At 41.0% G+C, this 21805-nt stretch overlaps 3 protein-coding genes across 4 annotated transcripts in view; 1 reads left to right on the top strand and 2 right to left on the bottom strand.

Moving 5' to 3' along the window:
• snx19b (sorting nexin 19b) overlaps positions 1 to 4622 on the bottom strand; it is a 51608-nt gene extending 46986 nt beyond the window's left edge. For both annotated transcript variants that reach the window (XM_030744453.1, XM_030744454.1), the window contains exons 1-4: positions 4545 to 4622; positions 3317 to 3594; positions 2970 to 3164; positions 579 to 1814 (exon numbers count right to left, since the gene is read on the bottom strand). In XM_030744453.1, the coding sequence (XP_030600313.1) occupies positions 579 to 1814; positions 2970 to 3164; positions 3317 to 3520 (1635 nt within the window). In that variant the 5' untranslated portion in view covers positions 3521 to 3594; positions 4545 to 4622. The remainder of the gene's footprint in view (positions 1 to 578; positions 1815 to 2969; positions 3165 to 3316; positions 3595 to 4544) is intronic.
• Positions 4623 to 7320: 2698 nt separating this feature from the next.
• Positions 7321 to 11520, top strand: il4i1 (interleukin 4 induced 1). The gene is made up of 8 exons (XM_030744545.1): positions 7321 to 7417; positions 7613 to 7703; positions 7911 to 8125; positions 8253 to 8365; positions 8756 to 8957; positions 9025 to 9093; positions 9179 to 9315; positions 9878 to 11520. Exons 1-8 carry the CDS (start codon positions 7373 to 7375, stop codon positions 10644 to 10646), a joined length of 1641 nt encoding a protein of 546 aa, XP_030600405.1. The 5' UTR covers positions 7321 to 7372; the 3' UTR covers positions 10647 to 11520.
• timm8b (translocase of inner mitochondrial membrane 8 homolog B (yeast)) lies at positions 11507 to 17205 on the bottom strand. The gene is made up of 2 exons (XM_030744546.1): positions 16940 to 17205; positions 11507 to 13891 (listed from the first exon to the last, which is right to left on the bottom strand). The coding sequence occupies exons 1-2, from the start codon at positions 17039 to 17041 to the stop codon at positions 13727 to 13729; spliced, it is 267 nt and encodes an 88-aa protein (XP_030600406.1). The 5' UTR covers positions 17042 to 17205; the 3' UTR covers positions 11507 to 13726.
• Between the last annotated feature and the right edge of the window lie 4600 nt (positions 17206 to 21805).

Raw genomic sequence — 21805 nt, 5'->3', positions numbered from 1 at the left:
ATCTGTCAATTCATGGAAAGTAAAGGAAAAGACTCAGCAAGGCTCTGGGATGAAATGTGGCTGTGTGAGTCGGCCTTTCTCTGTGACATAATGAAGCATCTTAATGCATTAAACCTGCAGCTTCAGGGACGGGACCACGTGATTACGTGTGATTACGCACACGTATGACAGAGTGAAAGTCAAGTTGCACCTGCGAAAGGTGCAGATGCAAAAAGTGAATTTATACTAAAATAAAATGATTTGGGTTTGGAGTAATTCTCAAATAAAACTGAAAATTAAATGTGACTTGGAAAATATTTTAATGCTATTGAAATGTTTTTAAATTACAGTCTCCATCACTGCATAAGTTTCACTGTCAGCACTAAAAACTGCAAAAATGGAGAAAAGTTAATCGACATGGCCAAATGCTTGATAGCAGATAGAAACTACCTCAGCCACTGCTGTAGTACAGCGTATTAAATATTTTATCTCTCTTTGGTTTGTCACTTGGGCCATACATCAGCCTAGTACACACAGTTAACAACACATGACACGAAAAATGAATTAACAGTTAGAGGAAACAGCTGTAATTTCCTTACTTTGATGGTGTAAAGAGTGTAGGGATGTGAGCCAGTGCCTCGGTGCTCCTTAGCTGTGATGGTTCCAGTGATGCGGAGGTTTTGGATGATGACGGGTCCTTCGGGGCTGCTGAGGGGCTCAAAGCTGAATGTGGGCATTGAGGAACAGCCCTGCAATGGACTGACTACACTCAGCTCATTGGGACTACCTATCCCACTCTGTTCTACACCCATAAGGAGGTCTCTGTTGGCATTTACTGCATGGGAACCACCGTCCCTCTCCAAGGAAGGAAGGCTGCTGATACTGGGAGCCCCCTCTGCTGTCCTAACTGATGATGGGCCACAGCCATTGGAATGCTCAACTGATTCTGAGCTCACCAGGACTTTGGGGCATGGGCCATCCACTGGACTATGGCAAACATCTTCTAAGTCCATCCCATTGTTGGTCTCAACAGATGTGGCACAGTCTTTCTGTCTGTCATACAGACTATCATCTTGCCCTATCATGACCAAAGAATCGCTGGAACTCTGTTTAAAATCAGCCAAAGGAGAATCTGGGTCAGAGTCATTTTCCTGGTAAAATGGATTTGACTTGCTTCCTCTCGTGTAGCGCCTTAAAAAGGGTCGAGTGGTTTCATCTTCTTCAGCGTTGTTTTGTGGAAAGTCCACCTCCTCAGAGTCAGTCACATCAATGGCAGCAGGCATGGGCACGGTAGACTCTGTGTCACTGATGGTTTCAGTCTCTGCTCTCTGCGGAGGAATTTCGCTGTTCTTTTGAGGAACATGTGTTGTCTGTGGTACTGGAGCAAGCTCTGCTTCGGTAGGTGGAGACAGTAACAGTAGGGATGAATTTTGTGGTTCTGTTGTCTCCTGCAGTTGGTTGGCAAATATTTTAATTATGAGGAGATTTAACCAGTCAGGGTCAGACAGTTTAGCAATGAGAGGGAGCAGGACATTGCAGGTTATGAGTTCTCCGACCACAAACCGTCCAGTGCGGGTTTCCAAGTGAGGTGAAGGCACTAAAATGTGCAGCAACATATCTGCGACTGCTCTGACATAGTTGACTTCCACTGTCTCACTGGTCATGGCGAGGTGAGGTGGCAAGGCGCTAACACTGGAATAAGCCTTCCACAACTGCTCATTCTCATTGCTCTGATTTGCTGTCAGAGACATCTGCTGCTTGTTCACTAGTTCCTTGGCTTTGGTGTAGTCCTGCAGGTGGCAGCCAAACAGATCTAGGATCCTCTGGGTCAGTTCCTGCAGAATTCACAAATTTACACACCCTATTAAAGACTTTTTCAGATTTTTTTTAAAATTCTGAGTGTCAATTTAACAACTACCATTGCGTGTAAAGAAGCTAGTGACATAGCTCCCTGTGATGTCCCTGAGAGAAGATATCCCTAATATGGTCATCTATGGGATAAAGATCCAGGTGTGAGCACTTACACCCCACCGACCTGCTCTACAAATCTTTTGTTTGCAAGAGGCAGCCATCCAGAAAAGGGCAGTCTTTCACACATCATCTTTGCAGACACAGATTTCTTACATAGGACTTGGTGTTTCAGTCCCTGAAGCTTCAGCACTCTAATGCTATTCTTGTCACCACCAGATGGCGCAAACAACCCAGCACATGTCATTTGTGAACCACAGCGTCATCAGGTGTTTCAGCCTTTTAACACAATACACCCTCTGCTGAGGCATGCCCACCACAGGTTGATCAGTCCTGAGTGTGTGCCAGATTGCTGGCTACTCCGTGGTCACTTAGAGGCCCAAATGGGGTCCTTCCTCTTCAGCCACTGCCAGTATGAACTAAGGGGCTACAACAAGGCCCAATAAAGGGTAAATAAAGATTTTCTGAACTATAAATCATGCAAACCTAATCTCAAACAGTTTGAGAATAATAATATGGAGCTGGAATATTAATATAATTGGTCCCTTTTACGTGAGCACCATTATAAGCTACTGTCAGCAGGACACTGGTTCCTAACTTCCTGGTTTAATATATTCTGGTTCTTTTTAATAGAACTGCTCAACACTCAAGTAACCTGTAATGGTAATAAGTCCCACCTTTCCTAATATTTACCCAGAAAAATCCTGAATGAATTGTTTACTGTCATCACTTATCAAAACCCACGAAGCATTTAATGTATATACTAAATTCATCAATGATTTTAACTATCACAGGATTTCTGAAATGTTTTTACATAGTATAATGTATATTCACAAGTGCCCCCGTTCCACAACAACTAAAATGTAACAACACTAAAATATAAACAGGCTAATAAAACACTACGTTCCTCTAGTATAAAATCTAGTTGTAATTTACCAGATTTCACACCAAAAAGCTGTCCCTAACCTGTTTACACAAAATTCATGCAAGTGCCCTAATCAGGTGCCTTTAAAACTTAGTACCTTCCTATCAGTGTTTCTTGCTCGCAGTTTCAGGTTCATGGCCATAGAGATCATAGCTTCCTGAATCTCTGTTTCAAAAGCACTCTCAGAGGACACAGTGGAGTACCAGGAGGTGACAAAGTCTCTGATGATTTTCTTCACTGTGCTGTGGATCTCCTGGTCCAAGTCATTTTCATCATTCTCAGACTGCAGTACCTGAAATGTAATAATAGCATAATTGGTGGGAATGAGGGGGTACTAAGGACTGGAGTCTAAAGTTGTCTTAGCCCAGTGAACCTGGCAAAGTTTTTATAACCATATCTGCTTGTAACAATCAAGCTGTAAACCATCATTAATTATACACTTGCCTGCTCCCAGCTGATAAATCTCTCCAGGTGAACCACACTGTTGGACTCCAGAACAGTCTGTGAGCCGAGCCAGCCACTCAGCACCAAGAGCAGGCTGGTGAACACACACAGCAGCCAGATGTTGACCAGTAGGTGGAACAGCACAAGCCATGCCAATACCACACCAAAACCCAATAAGCTCCTCTGTCCCAGCACCTCAGCCATGGCGCTGCACGGGTAACCGTCTTAATGGCCTCAACTAAAGAAGTGAAGATCAGGCATGCCAGGTACCGTCACACCTTGAAAAAGCAAACCAATAATGAGAAGCGCTGTGAGTGCAAGCATATGATTAACATGAAGTAAAGACAATGTGGTCATATTTGTTCATGGCCCCCAACTCATTAAGTATTTTCCTTTCATTGTTTGTGGGTGTCTCCCGTTGCTGCAATTTCCTGTATGTGTATTCATATCATGGTATTGATTTGTATGTGTATTCAACATAAATATATTACCCCCAAGCTAATAACGTACTGAAAGCATACAAGTAGTGGTATAAACTGCTCATTAATGGACCTCATTAGGGACAAATGTGCCATTTAAATCTCAAAAGCCAGAACATTTATGCTAGCTGCCGACGCTGGTTGCACCGTGCTTCGGTAGTAAATGAACGTTTACAAGCTTATCTGTCTAGCCAGGTGTAGCTAAACTGGTTATTATTCATCTGTAGTTATCATTTGTAATAACCCCCGCCAGCTAATACCGCTTCTGACCGGTATGCACGCTGCTAACTGTCGCGTGAGACCGGACTCCGCTCACAAAATTGGACAATTTATAATTTATTTGTTCCACGACGCGTGTACGTCCCACAGGCTGTTGTGTGCTTACTAATCAACAGCTGAGCTGCTTTCGGAAAACAGTTTACCCGACCTGGAGAAATATATGTCAACATTACGGTCTATCCTTTGGCTGACGTTGTAAGACTTCCTCCGTCCACATTTATTAGTGGGAGCAGAGAAAGGCTGGGGATGTAGCTGGAAATATTAGCGTCTTTGTGTGTTGTAAAGATGCCGAAATGAAGATCCCGCCCTGTTTATCTGTCAGAGGACCGTAACACGCAAACCAGCCTTACAGCGCTAAACCAAAGAATAAAGACATAGTTCAAAAGACGGCTTACTTAGGAGAGCACGGCGTTTTTTCATAAACGCATTAAACAAACTACAACGCAATTAAAACTAAAAAATTATATAACCTGCACAAGCCGTCACAACACTCCAGGACAGGTCTCGTGAGCGTCTTGATGCCAACTATTCGGTCTGGTTTGTTTACTTCCTGTATTGTGACGTATGACGTATCGATTGTGGCAGGCTCCAAAGCTTCGCAGGGGAAAGGGTTTGGTCTCAGTTACTGCACTGCGGAACTAAATTTGTGGTCTTAAGTCAGCCAAAAACAATACAAGTAGTATTTTTGTTTGTGTTCAACAACTGCAGTGCTCAGGAGACTGTCATCTGGGCCCTGTTCCAGGAAGCAGGTTTAGCTACAACTCTGAGTTTGTTAACCCTGGGACGAGGAGAACTCTTGCTTTTATTGAACAACAAAACTCTCTGTGTCTCTGACTCCTCCCCTCCTGATGCACCACGTGTCTGACACTCCGATTCATTTCCTCATTCATAAAGACTGTCAAAGCGTGGAGTAGAAATTATTAATTTGCACAATTTTACGTTTTTACAAGCACTAAAAGCCCAGTTAGACGTTTTAGCTTGTGTGTTAACACGAGTGCGGTTGCAGTCATTCACTCATCAGCATGGGTATAAGGACTTAGACTGCGATTACATCACAGCTTTATTGCTCAGAATAAAATCTTTGTCTTACTAAATGTGTGACTGTGTGGACAGTAATGCTGCTGTCCGTCAGTCTCCTTAAAGTCGTTATACGTCACTGCAGGATTCACCGTTTGAAAATGATCTGTGTAAAGCTTTAGACGCAAAACACACTAATCAATGATCGATCATTTGTCCTGTTGTAATCAGTCACACTGATGTAAAAATGTCTGTCACAATTGGATTTTGGAGATGATGTGAATATCTGAGTGAAGATGAAGCTGAAATTACTTTAAGACTCTAAACTGAATGTATTTTAAAGTGAGTTTTTAAATGCAGTCTGCAGACGGTCTGACTGCGTTCTGAATATTTCATGTTTAAATTTGTTAACAGATTCAGTCATTAAATGTACGGTGTCGGAAATTCAGTCTGAATCTCGACATATTTTCCTGTGAAAATCATCTACATCAGTAGACCCTAAACCGGATCCGCCCGTAGGTCTCATGGGCTCCGTAATGTCTGTGTCCGGGTCGGAGTTCACTTAAACAGCTGGATAATTTCACTAATAACAAAAGACTAATTTGCTTTCTTTCAAAGAGGCAGTTGAAGAGATCAAGATTAATATCTATGAGCTAAAATCAGCTTGAGCCAAAAGGTGATCAGTTTGTGCTTAGCATAAAACCAACCACAATCTTAATCTTAGAAATACACTGCCAGGACCACAACATCTAAGTACAGAAAGCTACATAGTTAGAAATGATAAAATTGTAATTTATAATTGTTTTGATGTCTATTAATTTAAATTTTCTGTTTTCAATTCGTTTTGTAGTTCTGACTGGTTTCCAGAGTGGGTTTGATGGTTTCTATAGATATGTGTTAATTAGCGAGCATAAGAAGTCCTGATGAATACATTACTTTTAAGTTGTAAGTACTAAGCCAGCCTTTTGGCCCTGCTTCCAGGCATTATGCTCAGCTAACCACTCCTGACTAAAAGGCTCCTTCCTTAACATGTACACATGAGCACAAACTCCAAATGTTAAAAAAAATAAAGAGACAGAAGAAGAAGTTTAATTACCAGAACTGCTTATTTAGATCTGCAGTAACTGATTTTTAGGTGGGCTAGAAGTGGTGAAAAACCAAGCTGTAAAGAATTAAGGAACAGCTGCTTCATTTGGCTGGCATGAATTCAATTCAGTGCTCTGACTGTATATGTATATGTATATGTATGTGTAATTATCCTGTTAACTCATATCTGGAAGCTCACTGTTAGCTGCTAGCATGCTAACTCCATGAGGTGCATTTTTTCCCAAACATACACTGAGGAGATTAATTGAATGAACCTCTTTGTCAGGGTGCTGGGTGAGCTGTGCCTTTCACATCATACATGAACATGGCTGACTTAACTCCCAAAGCCTCATTAGTTCATCAGCCTTAGAGTTTTTCCATATACTGACAAATATGAAATAAAACCCAACTCATGACTTAGAACAATGGTCTGTTCAGCTATACATCAATGTCCATCCATCCATCCAATTTCTTCTGCTTATCCAATTTGGTGTGGGTGTGTGGGTGGGGGTGGGGGTGGGGGGTAGTCTGGTTTCTGATTCTTGTGATACTGGCAATTAATTCTGTCCTTTGTGTACAAAATCTTTCACGACTTTCACATTCATTTCTGGTGTTTAGTTTTAGAAGAGAGAGCCCAGGATATAAGATGAGAAAGTGAAACTCACCCCTTCTCTCTCTTTTTCTTTTTTTTTTTTTCCTTTCTGCTTTCATTTACCACAGCATATAAAAGCCTTCCCTGTGTTATTATGTGCCAGGAACATAGAGCTGGGTGAGTGTTTGCACATCACATATTCTAACCTGTATGGATATTTCTGCTAGAATTTGTAAATGTACATGTTTTGTCATGAATGTAATGCAGTGCAGCTTTAAGGTTGACTTGGGCTTTTTGGGGCACCATTAAATGAGCCCTTTCAGGTCAGATATTGAAATGAATGAAGACGGAGTAAAATGAGGTATGCTGATGACTAGTATAACCCCACTAATCTGATTTGTTCAGTGTGGTTGACTCTGGAGCCAGTGTGGGAAAATATTTCTGGAAGACCTGAGGGAGCCGCACAGTCTCATTAAAATTACCTTGTGTGCAATTTCACACATGCTATGCATCCACGTTTTTCAGACAGCCTTATTTCATATGGAGAGTCACAGGGTTGATAGGTTAGTTTTATGAGGGTCTCCGGGTCACTTCTCCTCCGTCATGAATAGGCTCATGACAACTTACGAGACGCTACCTTTGACAGAGGTGAGTGGAATACAGCCCTAAACCTGCACTGCTTTGTTTCTGATTGTATTAACTGAAGTCAGCAGTGGTGATTTTGAGACATTTAATGTATGTTTCCAGCATATTAAGAAAAAGACAAAGTTTGTGTAATTTTGTGCCTCTCTTTGTTCATAACCATACTCCTCCCCAACTTAATTCAGTGCTTGTGTTTCTTAGGTTTCCATTTCCTCTAACAGTGTGGAAGCAAAGCCCAGACTGTGGAGTTCGGTCATCAAGATGATGTCTCACATGGCACTGTGCAAACTCTGTGAGTACAAAACAATCTGCTATGAAGTGACTCATAAACATCTTGTAACTGGGAAAATCTGGTATTTTTATTTTTTGTCATGTCTCCTCAGTTTATGAAGTCAGTGAAAAAGAAAGGAAATTAGAACTTTGCAGTTACTTAGCAAGCACTTAGGGGATTTTTTGTGAGTCACAGTTTGCTTATTAACATCTTTTCTGTCACCATCAGTTCCTCTGGTTCTAGTGGTGGTTGTGGTGTTCACTGTAAATGGGAGCATAGGAGATCCCCTGTTTGAGTGCCTGCAAGACACAGACTATGCTGAGCTTCTCGACATGGTGGACAGAGGTCTTCCTGCTACAAAGACACCTCGACATGTAGCGGTCATCGGCGGGGGCATCGCTGGACTGACAGCTGCAAAGTTTTTAGAAGATGCTGGACACAAGGTCATTTATAGCAAGGAAACAATGACTCCCACACTATCTGAAACACATTTTCTGAGTGAATCCTAATAGTACTAAAAGTGCATATGCTGTACAACTCACTGGGTGTGATCATTGTGTGACAAAAAAGGTGACCATAATAGAGGCCAGTAATCGTATTGGAGGACGTGTGGAGACCTTCAGGAACAGAAGAGAGGGCTGGTATGCAGAACTGGGAGCCATGAGGATCCCTAGCTTTCATAAGTGAGTAGAGAGCTACTTCATCCCTGTACACATGCCATAAAGTGACAGTGGTATGTTGTGAATGGGCTCATTAAATAGACACCTTTTATTTGATAAAGGAAAAATTAATGTTGGAAGTAACAACTGAATGATGCCAAAAGAAATACCTCCATGAGCCTGTAGATTTTTACTTTACTTATAATCCTACTGCAAGCAAGTCTGACTCAGCAGCCGTCTTTGTAACGTTTCAGGGCAGTTATTTTAAAGCTCCTATTTAAATAACTAGGAAGAGTGTAAAAAGCTTACAACGTTAACAAAACACTAAAGAGTTTTCAACAAAATGATTAAAATACTTCAGTCAGCCTAAAAAAAACTCTGACATATAGGGTATTTAATATGCTTATTTCACAGGATTTTGCTTTCTTTTGCCTCCAAATTACAAATTCCTATGAACCGCTTCATCCAAGATGACATCAACACCTACTACTTGGTAAATGGAGTGCTACATAAAACCTATACAGTGGAAAACAACCCCAGTGTGCTCAACTACAGCTTGACTGACAGAGAGAGGGGGAACACAGCTGCTCAGCTCTTCAATCAGGCACTGTGGAAGGTTCGTTTGCATTCTGTTACACTGTACATGTAAATCTTGTCTTGTAAATAATATGGTTTTCACTCAGGTGAGAGATGATATTAAGGCAATCGGCTGTAGCGCAACACTGGATAAATATGACTCCTACACAGTGAAGGTAAAGGTTTAGTTACTTTGACATCAGTTTAGTAGCTGTCACACAGATCGCAGTTTTAATTTGTTGGGGAAAAATGTCCACACAGGAATATCTGGTGAAGGAGGGCAATCTGAGTCGTGGAGCTTTGAGGATGATTGGGGACATCCTGAATGAAAACAGCCTCTTCTACACATCACTGATCGAGATGATGTACATGCAGTCAGACATCAGTGACAACATTGAGTAAGAAATATTCATGTAGCCATTATGTCACAGTGGGATGTTTGGAAGGCAGGAGAGAATCACGCAGGATCGGAAACAGAGCTTACAGCTGACGGGCTGGCAAACAGGAAAAGAAGGCCGATAGAGACCAAAAATCTAACCAGCTTAATATTTCATGTAGTATTTCACTGTCACACTGGCCCTTTTGGTCTCCTCCACTCCTAAAGGAATATATGTGGCTGTTCTTACTGTTCAACACAAGAACAACAAACAGCTCTGTTTTCTTCACTGCCTAGTTAACTGGTGTGTGCAGCTAAGTGCTGGGAAGGTAGAGTACAGTTGTCAGTTTAGTGGATACTTTTTATTTTTACTGCAAAGAGAGCTTTAAACGATGTCGTTTGAACTTAAACTGTAAAGCTGTAGTTCAAAAGGACAAAAAGACTCAAAGCTGAGGGGAACAGATTCATCATGAGTGTTCACATCACACACAGTAGATGAATCCAAATTTTACATAAAAATACTGATTGGTGCAGCTTTAATGGTGTATTGTAATTAAGGAATGTTTCTTGCATTTTTTATTCAGCTACTTTGAAGTGACAGATGGTTTTGAGCACCTCCCCAGAGCTTTCTACCAGGTCTTAAATGCCACCATCCTCCTCAGCTCCAAGGTAAAGCTCATAAACCAAATGGGCGGCAGAAATGTGACCATAACGTATCAGGACTGGCGTGACTCAGGCTCCCTGACTAACCTAACAGTAGACTACGCACTGGTTACTGCCACAGCTAAAGCCACCCTCTTCATTGACTTCCAGCCCCCTCTTTCTGGGGACAAGATGGAGGCCCTGCGCTCAGTTCATTACACCAGCTCCACCAAGGTGGTGCTTAGTTTCAAGGAGCGTTTCTGGGAAAAAGAGGGCATCAGGGGAGGGAAGAGCATCACAGACCGGCCCTCTCGCTTCATCTACTACCCCAGCCACAGCTTCCCTGGTACCTCTGCAGGTGCCCTGCTGGCATCCTACACCTGCTCTGACGATTCCACCCTCTTTCAGGGGATGAGTGAGGAGGAGCTGATGGCTGTGGTCCTGGAAGATTTGGTGAAGATCCATGGAGAATACATCAGGCCTCTGTGTACAGGGGGGCTGGTGAAGAAGTGGGGCTTGGATCCTTACAGTCTGGGAGCCTTTGTCCTGTTCACACCCTACCAGCAGGGGCACTATGCCAGAGAACTGTTCCAGAGTGAGGGACGTGTGCACTTTGCAGGGGAGCACACAGCCACACCTCATGGGTGGATTGAAACTTCCGTGAAGTCTGCACTCAGGGCAGCTAAAAATATTAACAATCTTACACTGTAGTGTCTCATGCAGCGAACATGTTTCACTCCTTTAGGGTTTGTCTGACATCTTGAATACTAGTCCAGCTCACTCTGATGCAGTGTATATATTCCCAGGTTATCAATGTATTTATGATGAATAGATACATCTATTGATTGATGCATACAAGGTTTGTCTGTTGCATCAGACAATCCAATCAGGTTTGCAGGGTTTTTACTATGTCAAAATACCGCCTAAGTTTATCTTAATATTTCTGAGATTATGTTATAATCTTCATTATATTAGTGGCATAACATTACATTGGAATTTGTTTCCCAAAAAGTGGATGAACAATGAATGGAGTTCCTAATAGGACAGAACTTGAATTGTGATTTGAAACCAGCAATCAATTTCATTTACTGTAGTTTTTTTAATACTTTATACTTTAATGACTTAATTTTGCACTTTGGTTGGACCACAAAATAAATGTCTGAATACAGTCCTTACTTTACCCTGTCAGTTTAAGACTAAAAGAAGATGTAAGTATGCATGAAAAAACAACAGATTCATATTTTAATGTGATGAACAAAAATAAACACATTAGACACTTATTATTCAATGTGGTACAAAAAGAAATTCAGCCTATTTGCTGACACAGTAATATTCACAGCTACTGAATAATGTGAGCTCTTTGCAGTTAGCATTTTAATATGTGTGGCTCCAAAGATCACTCACTACTATATAATACATACACAGGAAAAGTAGAATTTTTGGTGCTGGATTTAAAGTGAATAAGTATATGTGAGTGTGGATGTTGTCTGTCTCTCTGTGTTGGCCCTGGCAACCTGTACAGGGTGTACCCTGCCTCTCACCCTATGACAGCTGGGATAGGCTCCAGCCCCCCCGCGACCCTGAACAGGATAAGCAGAAGGGGATGGATGGATGGATGGATGGATGGATGGATGGATAGACTACATTACATTTGACCAACTGTTGTGTGAAGAAAAAAAAAAAAGAGGTTTAAACCTGAGTGTTTGAATTCATTAAAGGGGAACTGTTATGCTCATTTCTACCTCAGTGTGTGTATATAATTTATACACACACACACTGAGGCGACTGCTGAGTTCTGCGCATGCGAGCTGTTGAATTTACTCGCAAGGAATGAACACCTGAGCTCGTGGAATGACATTTGTGTGGATTATGTTTTTTTCTCGCTTTTGACTTTTGACCTAAATATAATTCCATGCTCTTCTTATCCATAATTGGAATTTGCAGTTTTCCAGCCAACACTCATTCAAACGGTGACTGTCTGTCTTCGGGGGAGGGGCGAGGTCACAAACAGACTGAGAGGTCACATGCAGACATGCGGAGAAATTTTCATTTTAGACTTTACAACTCATTTTCTTTCTCCATCTCATAAGTGAACTATTCAATCAGATTGTAACTTTAAAAAATAAAATAACTATTTTAAGCACTATATTCAAATATATATTTTTAGATAGATAGATGGGGACAGAGAGAGAGAGAGTTTTTGTAGAGCAATCCTTGTATTTTTTAGACCACAAACAGGCCCTTAATGCATCCTCTAAGGCCACCCTTCTTCTATGCCAAATTTCTTCTGACTGGCTGCCCCTTCTAAAAAGCTGACCTGAGTTGCAGGTGTGTAGGGCTTTTGTGTTGAGATGCCTTGATTAACGAAGTCCTCTCCTTCTGACAGAAAGTCAAGAGCAGAGAAATGTTCTGAAATGGAGCGTTTAAACCAACCTGCAGCCTGGACTTAATGAGTCCGCTGTGCTATGTGCTGAAAAAAGGAATTATGATCCTGTGAAATTTTCTCTGCTAAATCAACTTACTATTGATTCACAAAATAATAATAATGATGGAGAAATGCAGAGAAGGACAGAAAGAGTTCCAGTGTCTTTCCACAGAAAGCATATGATAGGGTGCCAAAAAGGGTTCAAGGTGGGGGCGGGAGTACATCAGGGAGGCCCTTCTTGTTTCCAGTGGTGATACAAAGGTTGACAGGCAGGAGTCACCAAGGACAACCAGGATGGACAAGATTAGAAAAGAGGGACAGCTCAGGTTGAGCAGCATGGAGACAAAGTTAGAGAAGAGATGGTTTGGACATGTGCAGAGGAGGGATAGCGGCAGATGACCTGCTGTGGCGAGCAATAAAGGGTGCGACTGAAAGAAGCAGCAGCAGCTAATATTAATACATTTATTTTAGCATTAATAATCATCACAGAGTTCAATCGATACTGAGCAGGTCATAGTTGAAATTAAGCCCTGTTTGGATTAGAAAATATTAGAAGTACTTTTCACACATCAAATTGAATTTGACTTGAACATCGGAGCGTCACAAGGTTAAACTTGACCGTATCAACTCTGACCTTAATGTCACCAAGTGTTCTTTGCACTTCTTTATTAGTTGCACATTTATTTAAAGTTAGAATTTTATTCAGACAGATTTCCTCTGGCTGCCTGATACAGAGGAAGTGTTTTGGATTTGGTACTGCATTGATTTTCCGAGAAGTAAAATGAAGAAAGTGACTAATTTTAACTTGTCACTGACCCCAATTCTTTGCTGCACGCTGAGCTGGATCTAACCAGGATGTCTGCACAGCTTTTTTAATACCGCAGCGTATGAAATATAATCGAGAAGCAAATGGATTAAAGTTTTAAAGGTATTTGTTGCTACTGCACATCTGCTTGCTTACTGTAGTCTCAATTATACAATAATTGTTAATCATTTCAGTTTTCAAACATATCTGACAAACCTTTGCTGCTGCTGAAAGAAAATCCTCTTTAGTTGCAGGTGGATGAAAAGAAGAATCAGACAATATTTTTTTTTCAGATTAAGATTAAGATTTATCAGTATCTTTAAAAATTGGATTAACTCTTTCAAACTTTTCAAGGCTTGCAGATATTCCCTCTGCACTGGAGAACCTCCTCCAGTTTCCTCATTATGAGACCATACCGGTCCCATTATAACACCTCTTACTTCACATGCAGAGTTCCATTATCTCTCAAACTCTGTCATAAGCATGTACACTCAGTCACATCATCTCCCATCAATTTAGGAATATAAACTATGTATGTAGTCCCAGTGCAGTCCATTATCATTAAGTGCCCTTCTGCACCATCTGCGTGAAGCGGTTGGTGATGGCCAGGGTGGTGTCGATGAATCGCTCCACGCAGTTCACCAGGCACGTCTCCGTCCGGTAGTCCAGCTTGGAGCCCGGACTGTCCACACACTTATCCCAGCAGACATCAGTGAAACTGTGCACCTGCAATCATATCAAAAGATGAGTTAGAGCTGACATGTGGGATGAACAGATAGGAACTGATACCAACTAATGATTTTTTTTTCCTTTCTTAAAAGCCTATGAAATCTGATTATTGAAGACATGTGACCAAGATACCACCTGACACATTTACTTATCAGTGCTCTCTGGTAGAAGCTGAAGTCACTGTAACTGTGTTTGGTTCAGCTGAAGCTAACTCTGAGATTTTCCATTCAAATAAAAATGATGGAATGAATCATTTTCCCAACTCGTGTCCGAACTTGACAGGTAACCAGATACTCAAAACTGCCTCATCCACAGAGACGGACAGTACTTAGACTAGGTGTATCCTAAGACCTGCTGCTACTCTGTGTAATATTCTAACCTATTCTCAGCTGTCCTCCTCTGCTTCTTTCACATAACTGCTAATATTACAAATATTCAGGTTGTATTCCAGAAGACAGCTGGTTTCTTGTGTCACCCATGGGTGTGTTTGAAAAGCGCCTCCTATCTGCTTTTCCTTGACCTCAATGAAAACAATGAGGTCAAGGAACACTGGGCAAGAGGATTGATAAGGACTTAGGAAAAAAAGAAGAGCATTGTGCTGAGAACGGACAACCTTACACTACTCTCCTTAACAGTGTGATGTCCGCCAGATGTCTGCTGTGCTGAAACTACAATGTGCAGAAGACAGACTGCAAAACGTGCATCTTATTGCTCTTTTCCACTCAGCTAGACTCGACTCGGCACAGTCTTGATTTGTTTCCATTACAATTGAGTACCAGCTCAGTGTGGGTGGAGTCGATTTAGCTACACGGGCAGTAGTCTCTTGACGTAATTTGTATGTGACTCAAATGGGGCTATTAGCTTGGAGACGTCCTGATACACTTTTTCATTTGGCATCTGCCATAAAGAACAGAAGCGTCTGCACCTCCTCATTCGACCACGGTGTTGGTTTGTGTGCCTCCACTTTCTTGCTGTCAGGTTTTAAAAATGGCGAGGTTGATTCTGGTGAAGAAGCCGCTCTCATGACTAGTGACGACACTCTGTGGCCAGTCAGTAGCATGCTGTTCTTCGACGTCACATTTTCCGATCGCTTGGAACCCCGGCTGAGTGGGTATTAAAGAAGCACCTGGTACCAGAACCTAATGGAAAAGCCTACAAACCGTGCCAAGTCGAGTCAAACTGCGCTGAGTAGGTACTAGTGGAAACATGGCATTAGTGTGTTCTTACCCTGCTGATTTATGAAGGTAATATAATTGAGAACATGTAAAAAATAAAAAATAACCATTCATTACAAAGGCGCATATAGGGCCAGCCTTCTGTTGATGTTAAAAAGCTGCTGGATTTACTAAAGAGGCACAGTGTCAGTTTTCTGTCAGGCACAGGGTCACAGGTTATTTTTGCAGCTGGCCTTGTGGCATGTGTAGAGCTTCCCTTTCAAGAGGAACATATTTAAATGTATCATTCAAAACTAATCTGCAAAGTTTGTGGCACACAATTTACAGCAAATTGTTCTTAAAAAGACAAATACACCTTGTGCCTGCTGTGGTTGTGCTCACTGCTTCTGTTTATTATTTAGAACTGGGGGGGGGGGTATCAGAATGAGTGTGTAATTGACATTTTGGGTCGGTGACTGCTGTTCTGGAGCCACTCATTTGTGCTGCTGTTGGCAGAATGCTGGTTACTAATTACTGAAGTGAACTGACTGGGTCTTTGTATATAAATTATAGAACACTGCACCCTGTGATTGAAGCAGCACAATAATAAATGTGTCCCACAGCCTGTAAGATAAAATCTCATTTCATTCTATTTGCCTGCTGTTTAGTGATCCAGTCCTTTCCTCCTTGTTTAGGATTTGTATGTCCGAAATAAAATTCCCTTCATCCATCATTAATCTCAGCTGCCTCAAAGTGAAAAATTATTAATGATAATCTTTAAAGCTGCAATACAACCACAAACCTTACTAACTGAATTATGGAGAGCCTTGAATGCACTTAAATCAGTTAACTTCACTCATAACCTGGATTTAGAGAGAGTTCAGTGAACCAGCCTATTTTTGAAAATCCTTAATATTTCAGACGGTTTCAACGTGAAATGGAAACTAATAATTTCTTTCTCAGCTTTGTCGATCATTTTTAGGAAGGGTCAGCAGGTCCTTTGCTATGAATTATGGGACAGCAATTTCTCCTCTCCTGTCATAAAGGGGGTAATAAAGGAAGCATTGAAGCTCCCTTTCTTAGTATTGGAAGAACTGGAACAGCTCTTATTATGGCCACTACAGATACTTCCAGGTCACTTCTCTCAGTATATTCCAAAGCAAAAATGAAATTACCTGTCTGTCCATATGATCACACCAGCTTTGTGCATTTCTGTAATAAACACAAACGGACACAAACAGAATTCTGCTTCAGACCACTGAGGACCCCAGTGATGTGCTGCAGACTTCTGCTCACTCCTCCCTTCACCCCATCTGTTTAGATGCCACTCTTGCCTGTCATTAACTTGTGCCTGCTCTCTCCTGTAGTTTGTTTTGTCAGGTTTGTTGCTCCATCTTCTCCATATGATCGCCTTTATTTTCTTCTCCTTGCACCTACTGAGCCTGGTCCTGTCTGATCAATGTGTGCTCTTTACCTTACAATATAAAGCACCTTTGGAGAACATTTTGTTGTGAACTGGTGCTGTATAACATAACTGAATATATATCAGGTCTCTTTGTTATACAGAAATTAAACTTCCTGCTAACAGTAGAATATAAAGTTCAGTCAACACTGCCTTTATTACCTTTGAGGTAAATGAGACTTACAGCTATTATTTTGGCTGTAGTCCTAATACAAAGTAATGGTCAACTCCATTTGAGAACATTTTCATTTAATGGAGCCTTAATTTACATTTCAGAGTCATGCTGCTTACTGACAAAATGAAGCATTTGCAAAACATCAGATCACATCATTAACCGAACTGTTGAATTCCGAGTGTTACACAATTGTCGGCATGCGGCCTGCCTGCTGTAATCCCGCAAAGGAAACAATCACCGCCACGATCACAAACCTGAGCCTGGAACTGCGCTTTCTGCTGCTCGATGGCGATCATACGCTGCAGCTCTGTCGCCTCTGCCTTCTCCGACGCACTGAAATTATCAAAGTTGTCCATTGCTTTCTTTCTCAGTGGCAGCAGAGGAATTACAAGCACCCAGTACCAGTCTGCTAAAGAAACGGAGGTGACCTTCGCATTCACCGCCAGCGAGCGCTGCAGTCTGAGAAGCACCGTTGATCGCACGCTGCCCCGCGAGCAGCGGCGCTTCCTATCCGCGTCATTTGACGCGCTAACTGTGACGCAGCAAATGACGCCTGCAAAGATATTTCATGTTCAGCAGGAGTCAACTCCAATCGCCCCATTTGCCTACTAAATGTTGACTATAAAATACTTGTACTGGTGTTGGCCGAACGTCTGTAAAATGTATTAGATAATATTATTGATGAAACTCAGTCAGGATTTATGAAAGGACGTCATATTTCTAACAATATTCGTTTGGTTTTAGATATAATAGATTATTCTGACTTAATTGAAGATGATAGTTTTATCTTATTTCTTGATTTTAAAAAAGCTTTTGATTCTATCGAACACAACTTCTTATATTTAGCCTTAAAAAAAATTGGTTTTGGTCCCTTGTTCATTAAGGCCATTCAAACTCTTTATGCTAATGGAAACAGTGCTATCAAATTAAAATCAGGAGCTTCCCCTAGATTTCAGTTACATCGTGGCATCAGACAAGGGTGTCCTATTTCTCCATATCTTTTCACCCATCTTGGGGCGAGCCCTATACAAGGTATAAATATAGCAAACAGGAACATTCTAATAAGTCAACTAGCAGACGATACGAAATTATTTTACGTAACTCAGATCAAATCCCTCTAGCTCTTGATATCATCCAGACCTTTTCTAGAGCCTCCGGCTTATACCTAAATGTCAATAAATGGGAACTTTTTGCTATAAAGGACTGTGATTTATCATCTATAAATAACATACCTATTAAACAAAACGTTGTATACTTAGGAATCACAATCACTAAAAATGATAAAAGAAGATGCATCGAAAACCTTTCTCCCGCTATCGATAAAACCAGGAAAATAAACCAGTGGCTGCACAGAGATTTAACTCTGAGGGGCAGGACACTCCTCTCTAAAGCAGAAGGCCTCTCTAGGTTGATCTATTTGGCCTCTCCTCTGTTTGTAGACAACTGCACCTGTAAAAGTATCGACCAGATGTTCAATTTTCTTTGGAAGAACAAAATTCATTATATTAGAAAGTCTGTTGTCACGAATCCAAACGATAATGGGGGGCTAAATTTTCTGAACTTTTCCACTATAAATAATACAATAAAAATCAAATGGATACAACACCACCTGTCCCGTCCCACTTCTTTATGGCACTTCATTCCTAATTACGTATTTTCTCAGCTGGGTGGTCTGGATTTTCTCTTACTCTGTAACTTTAATCCTGAAAAAATCCCAGTCAAACTGTCGGCATTCCACAAACAATGTTTGCTATCCTGGCTTTTGATCTATAAGCACAACTATTCTCCTCACAAATATATAATTTGGCATAATAGAGATATATTGTATAAGAACAAGTCCCTCTACTTTGACAGCTGGAAAAGAAATAATATATTGTATGTGAAACAGTTATTTAACATTCAAGGGTTGTTGTTTAGTTACACTGAATTTCCAGTTACTGCTAAAGAATTTGCAATTGTTTTTGATGCCATTCCCTCAGGCCTCATTATGATCATGAAAGGCCTCACTAGTCAAAAACCTGATCCCATCTCACACAGCTTAATGGATACATCTGTCGCTAGGATTTGTCTCTTGTCAACTTCCAAAAACAAGAATATCTGCTCTCTCTTTCAACAGCAAATAGTCTCTCAGCCCTGTGCTGTTGTTTATTGGAATAGGTATATGCATAGAATTAACTGGAAGAAGGTTTGGTCTCTACCTCACAAATTCTTTGTCACAAACAAAGTTAAAGAGGTGACTTATAAACTTATTCATAGATGCTACCCTACCAAACAGTATATGTGTAGATTTAATAAAGATATTGATACAATGTGCTCTTTCTGTGCCACACAGACTGAAGAAGTGACTCACTTGTTTTGGAGCTGTGACTATACCAAAAGACTCTGGAATGATATTTTGAACCTTATATCGGTCATTTCCCCACAAACTCCTCTCAGTTATGAAATGGCTATCCTTGGCTTTATGAAAAAAAGAACTGTGACTCCTTTTTTGTTATCAACCTCATTATACTTCTTGCTAAGTACTATATACATAAATGCAAGTTCAATAACAACAGACCTTTATTTTCTCTCTTTATGAAAGAACTGAAGAGGTACTATCATCTTATTGCCTCATCCATCAATCCAAAAGCTATAAAAACTGTAAATTTGTTACCCAGATTTAATATCCTGTAACTTGTTTAATTTCTCATCACTGTATGCTTAAAATCCCCCCTGGCATGTTCTGTTTTTTGTTTGTTTGTTTTTATTATGTTAATGCTCTGAGAATGATTAATAAAGACTTTAAAAAAAAAAAAAAAAAAAAGGAGTCAACTCCAATGACTTCACCTGCTTCGTTCAATTTTTGCTGCTCCTGGGAAAATTTAATATCCATGAAACCAAACGGACAGACTCCAAACCACACATTAAACTACAGCGCCACAATTCAAGAACTTGAAAGTAAAAAGAAAATAAAAGCGAATTCTGTTTTGGACAAATTTCATGTAAATTAGTTCCTCTGTATTATATTGACTTCATATTGTTATTTTGTTATTCTTTTCGTATTCCTCCAATTTTATTTCCTGATATGTAATAAGATGTATATGCGTTAAACTGTTAAAGTTTTAATGATTTTTTATCACATATTTGCTGTTGGTAAAATGTCCATCAGCAAGCACTGACAGTTACAGTTATCAGCTCACAAACATATCTTCACATCTGTTTCACATCCAACCAGGGGCGTAGTGGCCATCGGGAGGTTCCCCAAACGGCCGGTGAGCAAAACTAACCCAATTAAGCACAGCAGCGCTGCAGCTGCAGCTCTCGCGGCCACAGGTGCACTGATGGTCGGTCGCGAACGTTTCGGCTGTAAGAGCTGGCTCTTTGAAGTGAATGGCAGGAGCTTCACTGTGAGAGCCGTTTTCATCAGGAGGGGCTACAAACACAACAGCCCAGCCAGCACCCCATAGGAGAGGTGAAGGGCGAGACACCAGCTGAGTGGGGCTGTGCTGCTCAGCTTTCACTCTCAGTGGCTCCACTCTGCATCCTGCTGCAGCTTAAAAATATATAACAAATTATCATTATTACCTGTTTGGCAGATTTGTTTGCAGTGTTTTGTTCATTTATTTTTGTGTTAAATAAAAAGTGAAACTTTGATTAAAATATTATACAAAAGTAAAAATGCCTGCTTTTGTAATTGAACAAATACATAAAATCCAGCAAGTAAAAGGCTTCTCGTGTAGGGAACACTGAATGCAAAAAAGGATTTCTCACAAAACATTCATATTTGCCAAGTTAAGCTAAAATGGATGAGGCTGCACACAAACAGTTGTTTTAATGCTGTGGAAAAAACTGTTTATAATGCAGATAAAGTTCTCTTGCTTTCAAATTATGGTTTGTCTGTTGTACGATTGGCTAAAAGGCCTCTCCAAACCAAGCCCCCGGGCTGAATTTCAACCCCAGCCCACCCCTGCATCCAACTATAAATATTATACCCCCCCCAAAAAAAAAAAAAAAAACAGATTAAAAGTGTTTTATTTGAGTGTAGCATGAAGTCAATTAAACTTCTGGGATATTGATGGGGTCAGTGAAGTAGCAGAGGGGGTTCATAATCAGTTTCAGCTGCTTTGGTCTTAATTAAATTAACAGATGGAGTAGAGGGGAAACAATGAGACAACCCCAAAACAGGAATGGTTTTACAGCTGGAGGCACTGACATTTTTTTCCCCCCTTTCTCATCTTTTCTTACACTTTTGCATTTGGTGTCGGTGTCACTACTGGCAGCATGAGGCACTATCTGGACCCTACAGAGGTTGCACAGGTAGTCCAACTCCTCCTGGATGGGACATCAATGCGGGCCATGGCCAGAAGGTTTGCTGTCTCCCCCCGCACAGTCTCAAGAGCATAGATGAGATTCCTGGAGACACGCAGTCTAGGAGAGCAGTAGATGGTCCTTAACCACTTAGCAGGACAGGTATCTGCTCCTTTGTTTTAAGAAGGAACAGGATGTGCACACCCCTACGAAATGACCTCCAACAGGCCACTGGTTTGAATCTCTCTGACCAAACAATTAGAAACTGACTTCATGAGAGTAGCCTGAGGGCCTGACATCCTCTAGCAGGCCCTGTGGAGCCTGAGTGGCCTTTGTCATGGAATACCAGAATCGGCAGGTCCAGCACTGGCACCCTGTGCTTTTCACACTTGAGAACAGGTTCACCCTGAGTACGTGACAAATGTGAAAGGGTCAGGAGAAGCCATGGAGAATGTCTTGGCCCTTGCCCAAAACTATTTCATGAGCCCCCTAAAAAGGCAATTCATTTGCCTGAATAATATTTAAAAAAAAATATAAAAAAAAAATTAAAAAAAAAAAAAAAAAAAACAGCACAAACCTTTGTTATTGAGTGTTGGTTTCAAATATCCAGACTGCAGAGCAGTCTGAATTAATATCTGTCTGTGCAAAAGGCTAAACTACCTATGATGAGCACAGTGAAACCTGCTGCTGTTTTACTGCAAAACTAAAAAGTCAAAAGGGATTAAAGGGGAAAGGGATGCTGATCTCAGACCAGCAGGGCTTCTGTTATTAACACTGGTTAGCTGCATGAAGAGAACCTGGTCTGTAGGTTCTCTTTGACAGCATTAAGTAAA

This window comes from Archocentrus centrarchus, chromosome 13, assembly GCF_007364275.1.
Source record: "Archocentrus centrarchus isolate MPI-CPG fArcCen1 chromosome 13, fArcCen1, whole genome shotgun sequence".
NCBI lineage: Eukaryota > Metazoa > Chordata > Actinopteri > Cichliformes > Cichlidae > Archocentrus > Archocentrus centrarchus.
Note: the sequence above shows the minus strand (reverse complement) of the source record. Positions and strands in the feature narration are given on the sequence as shown.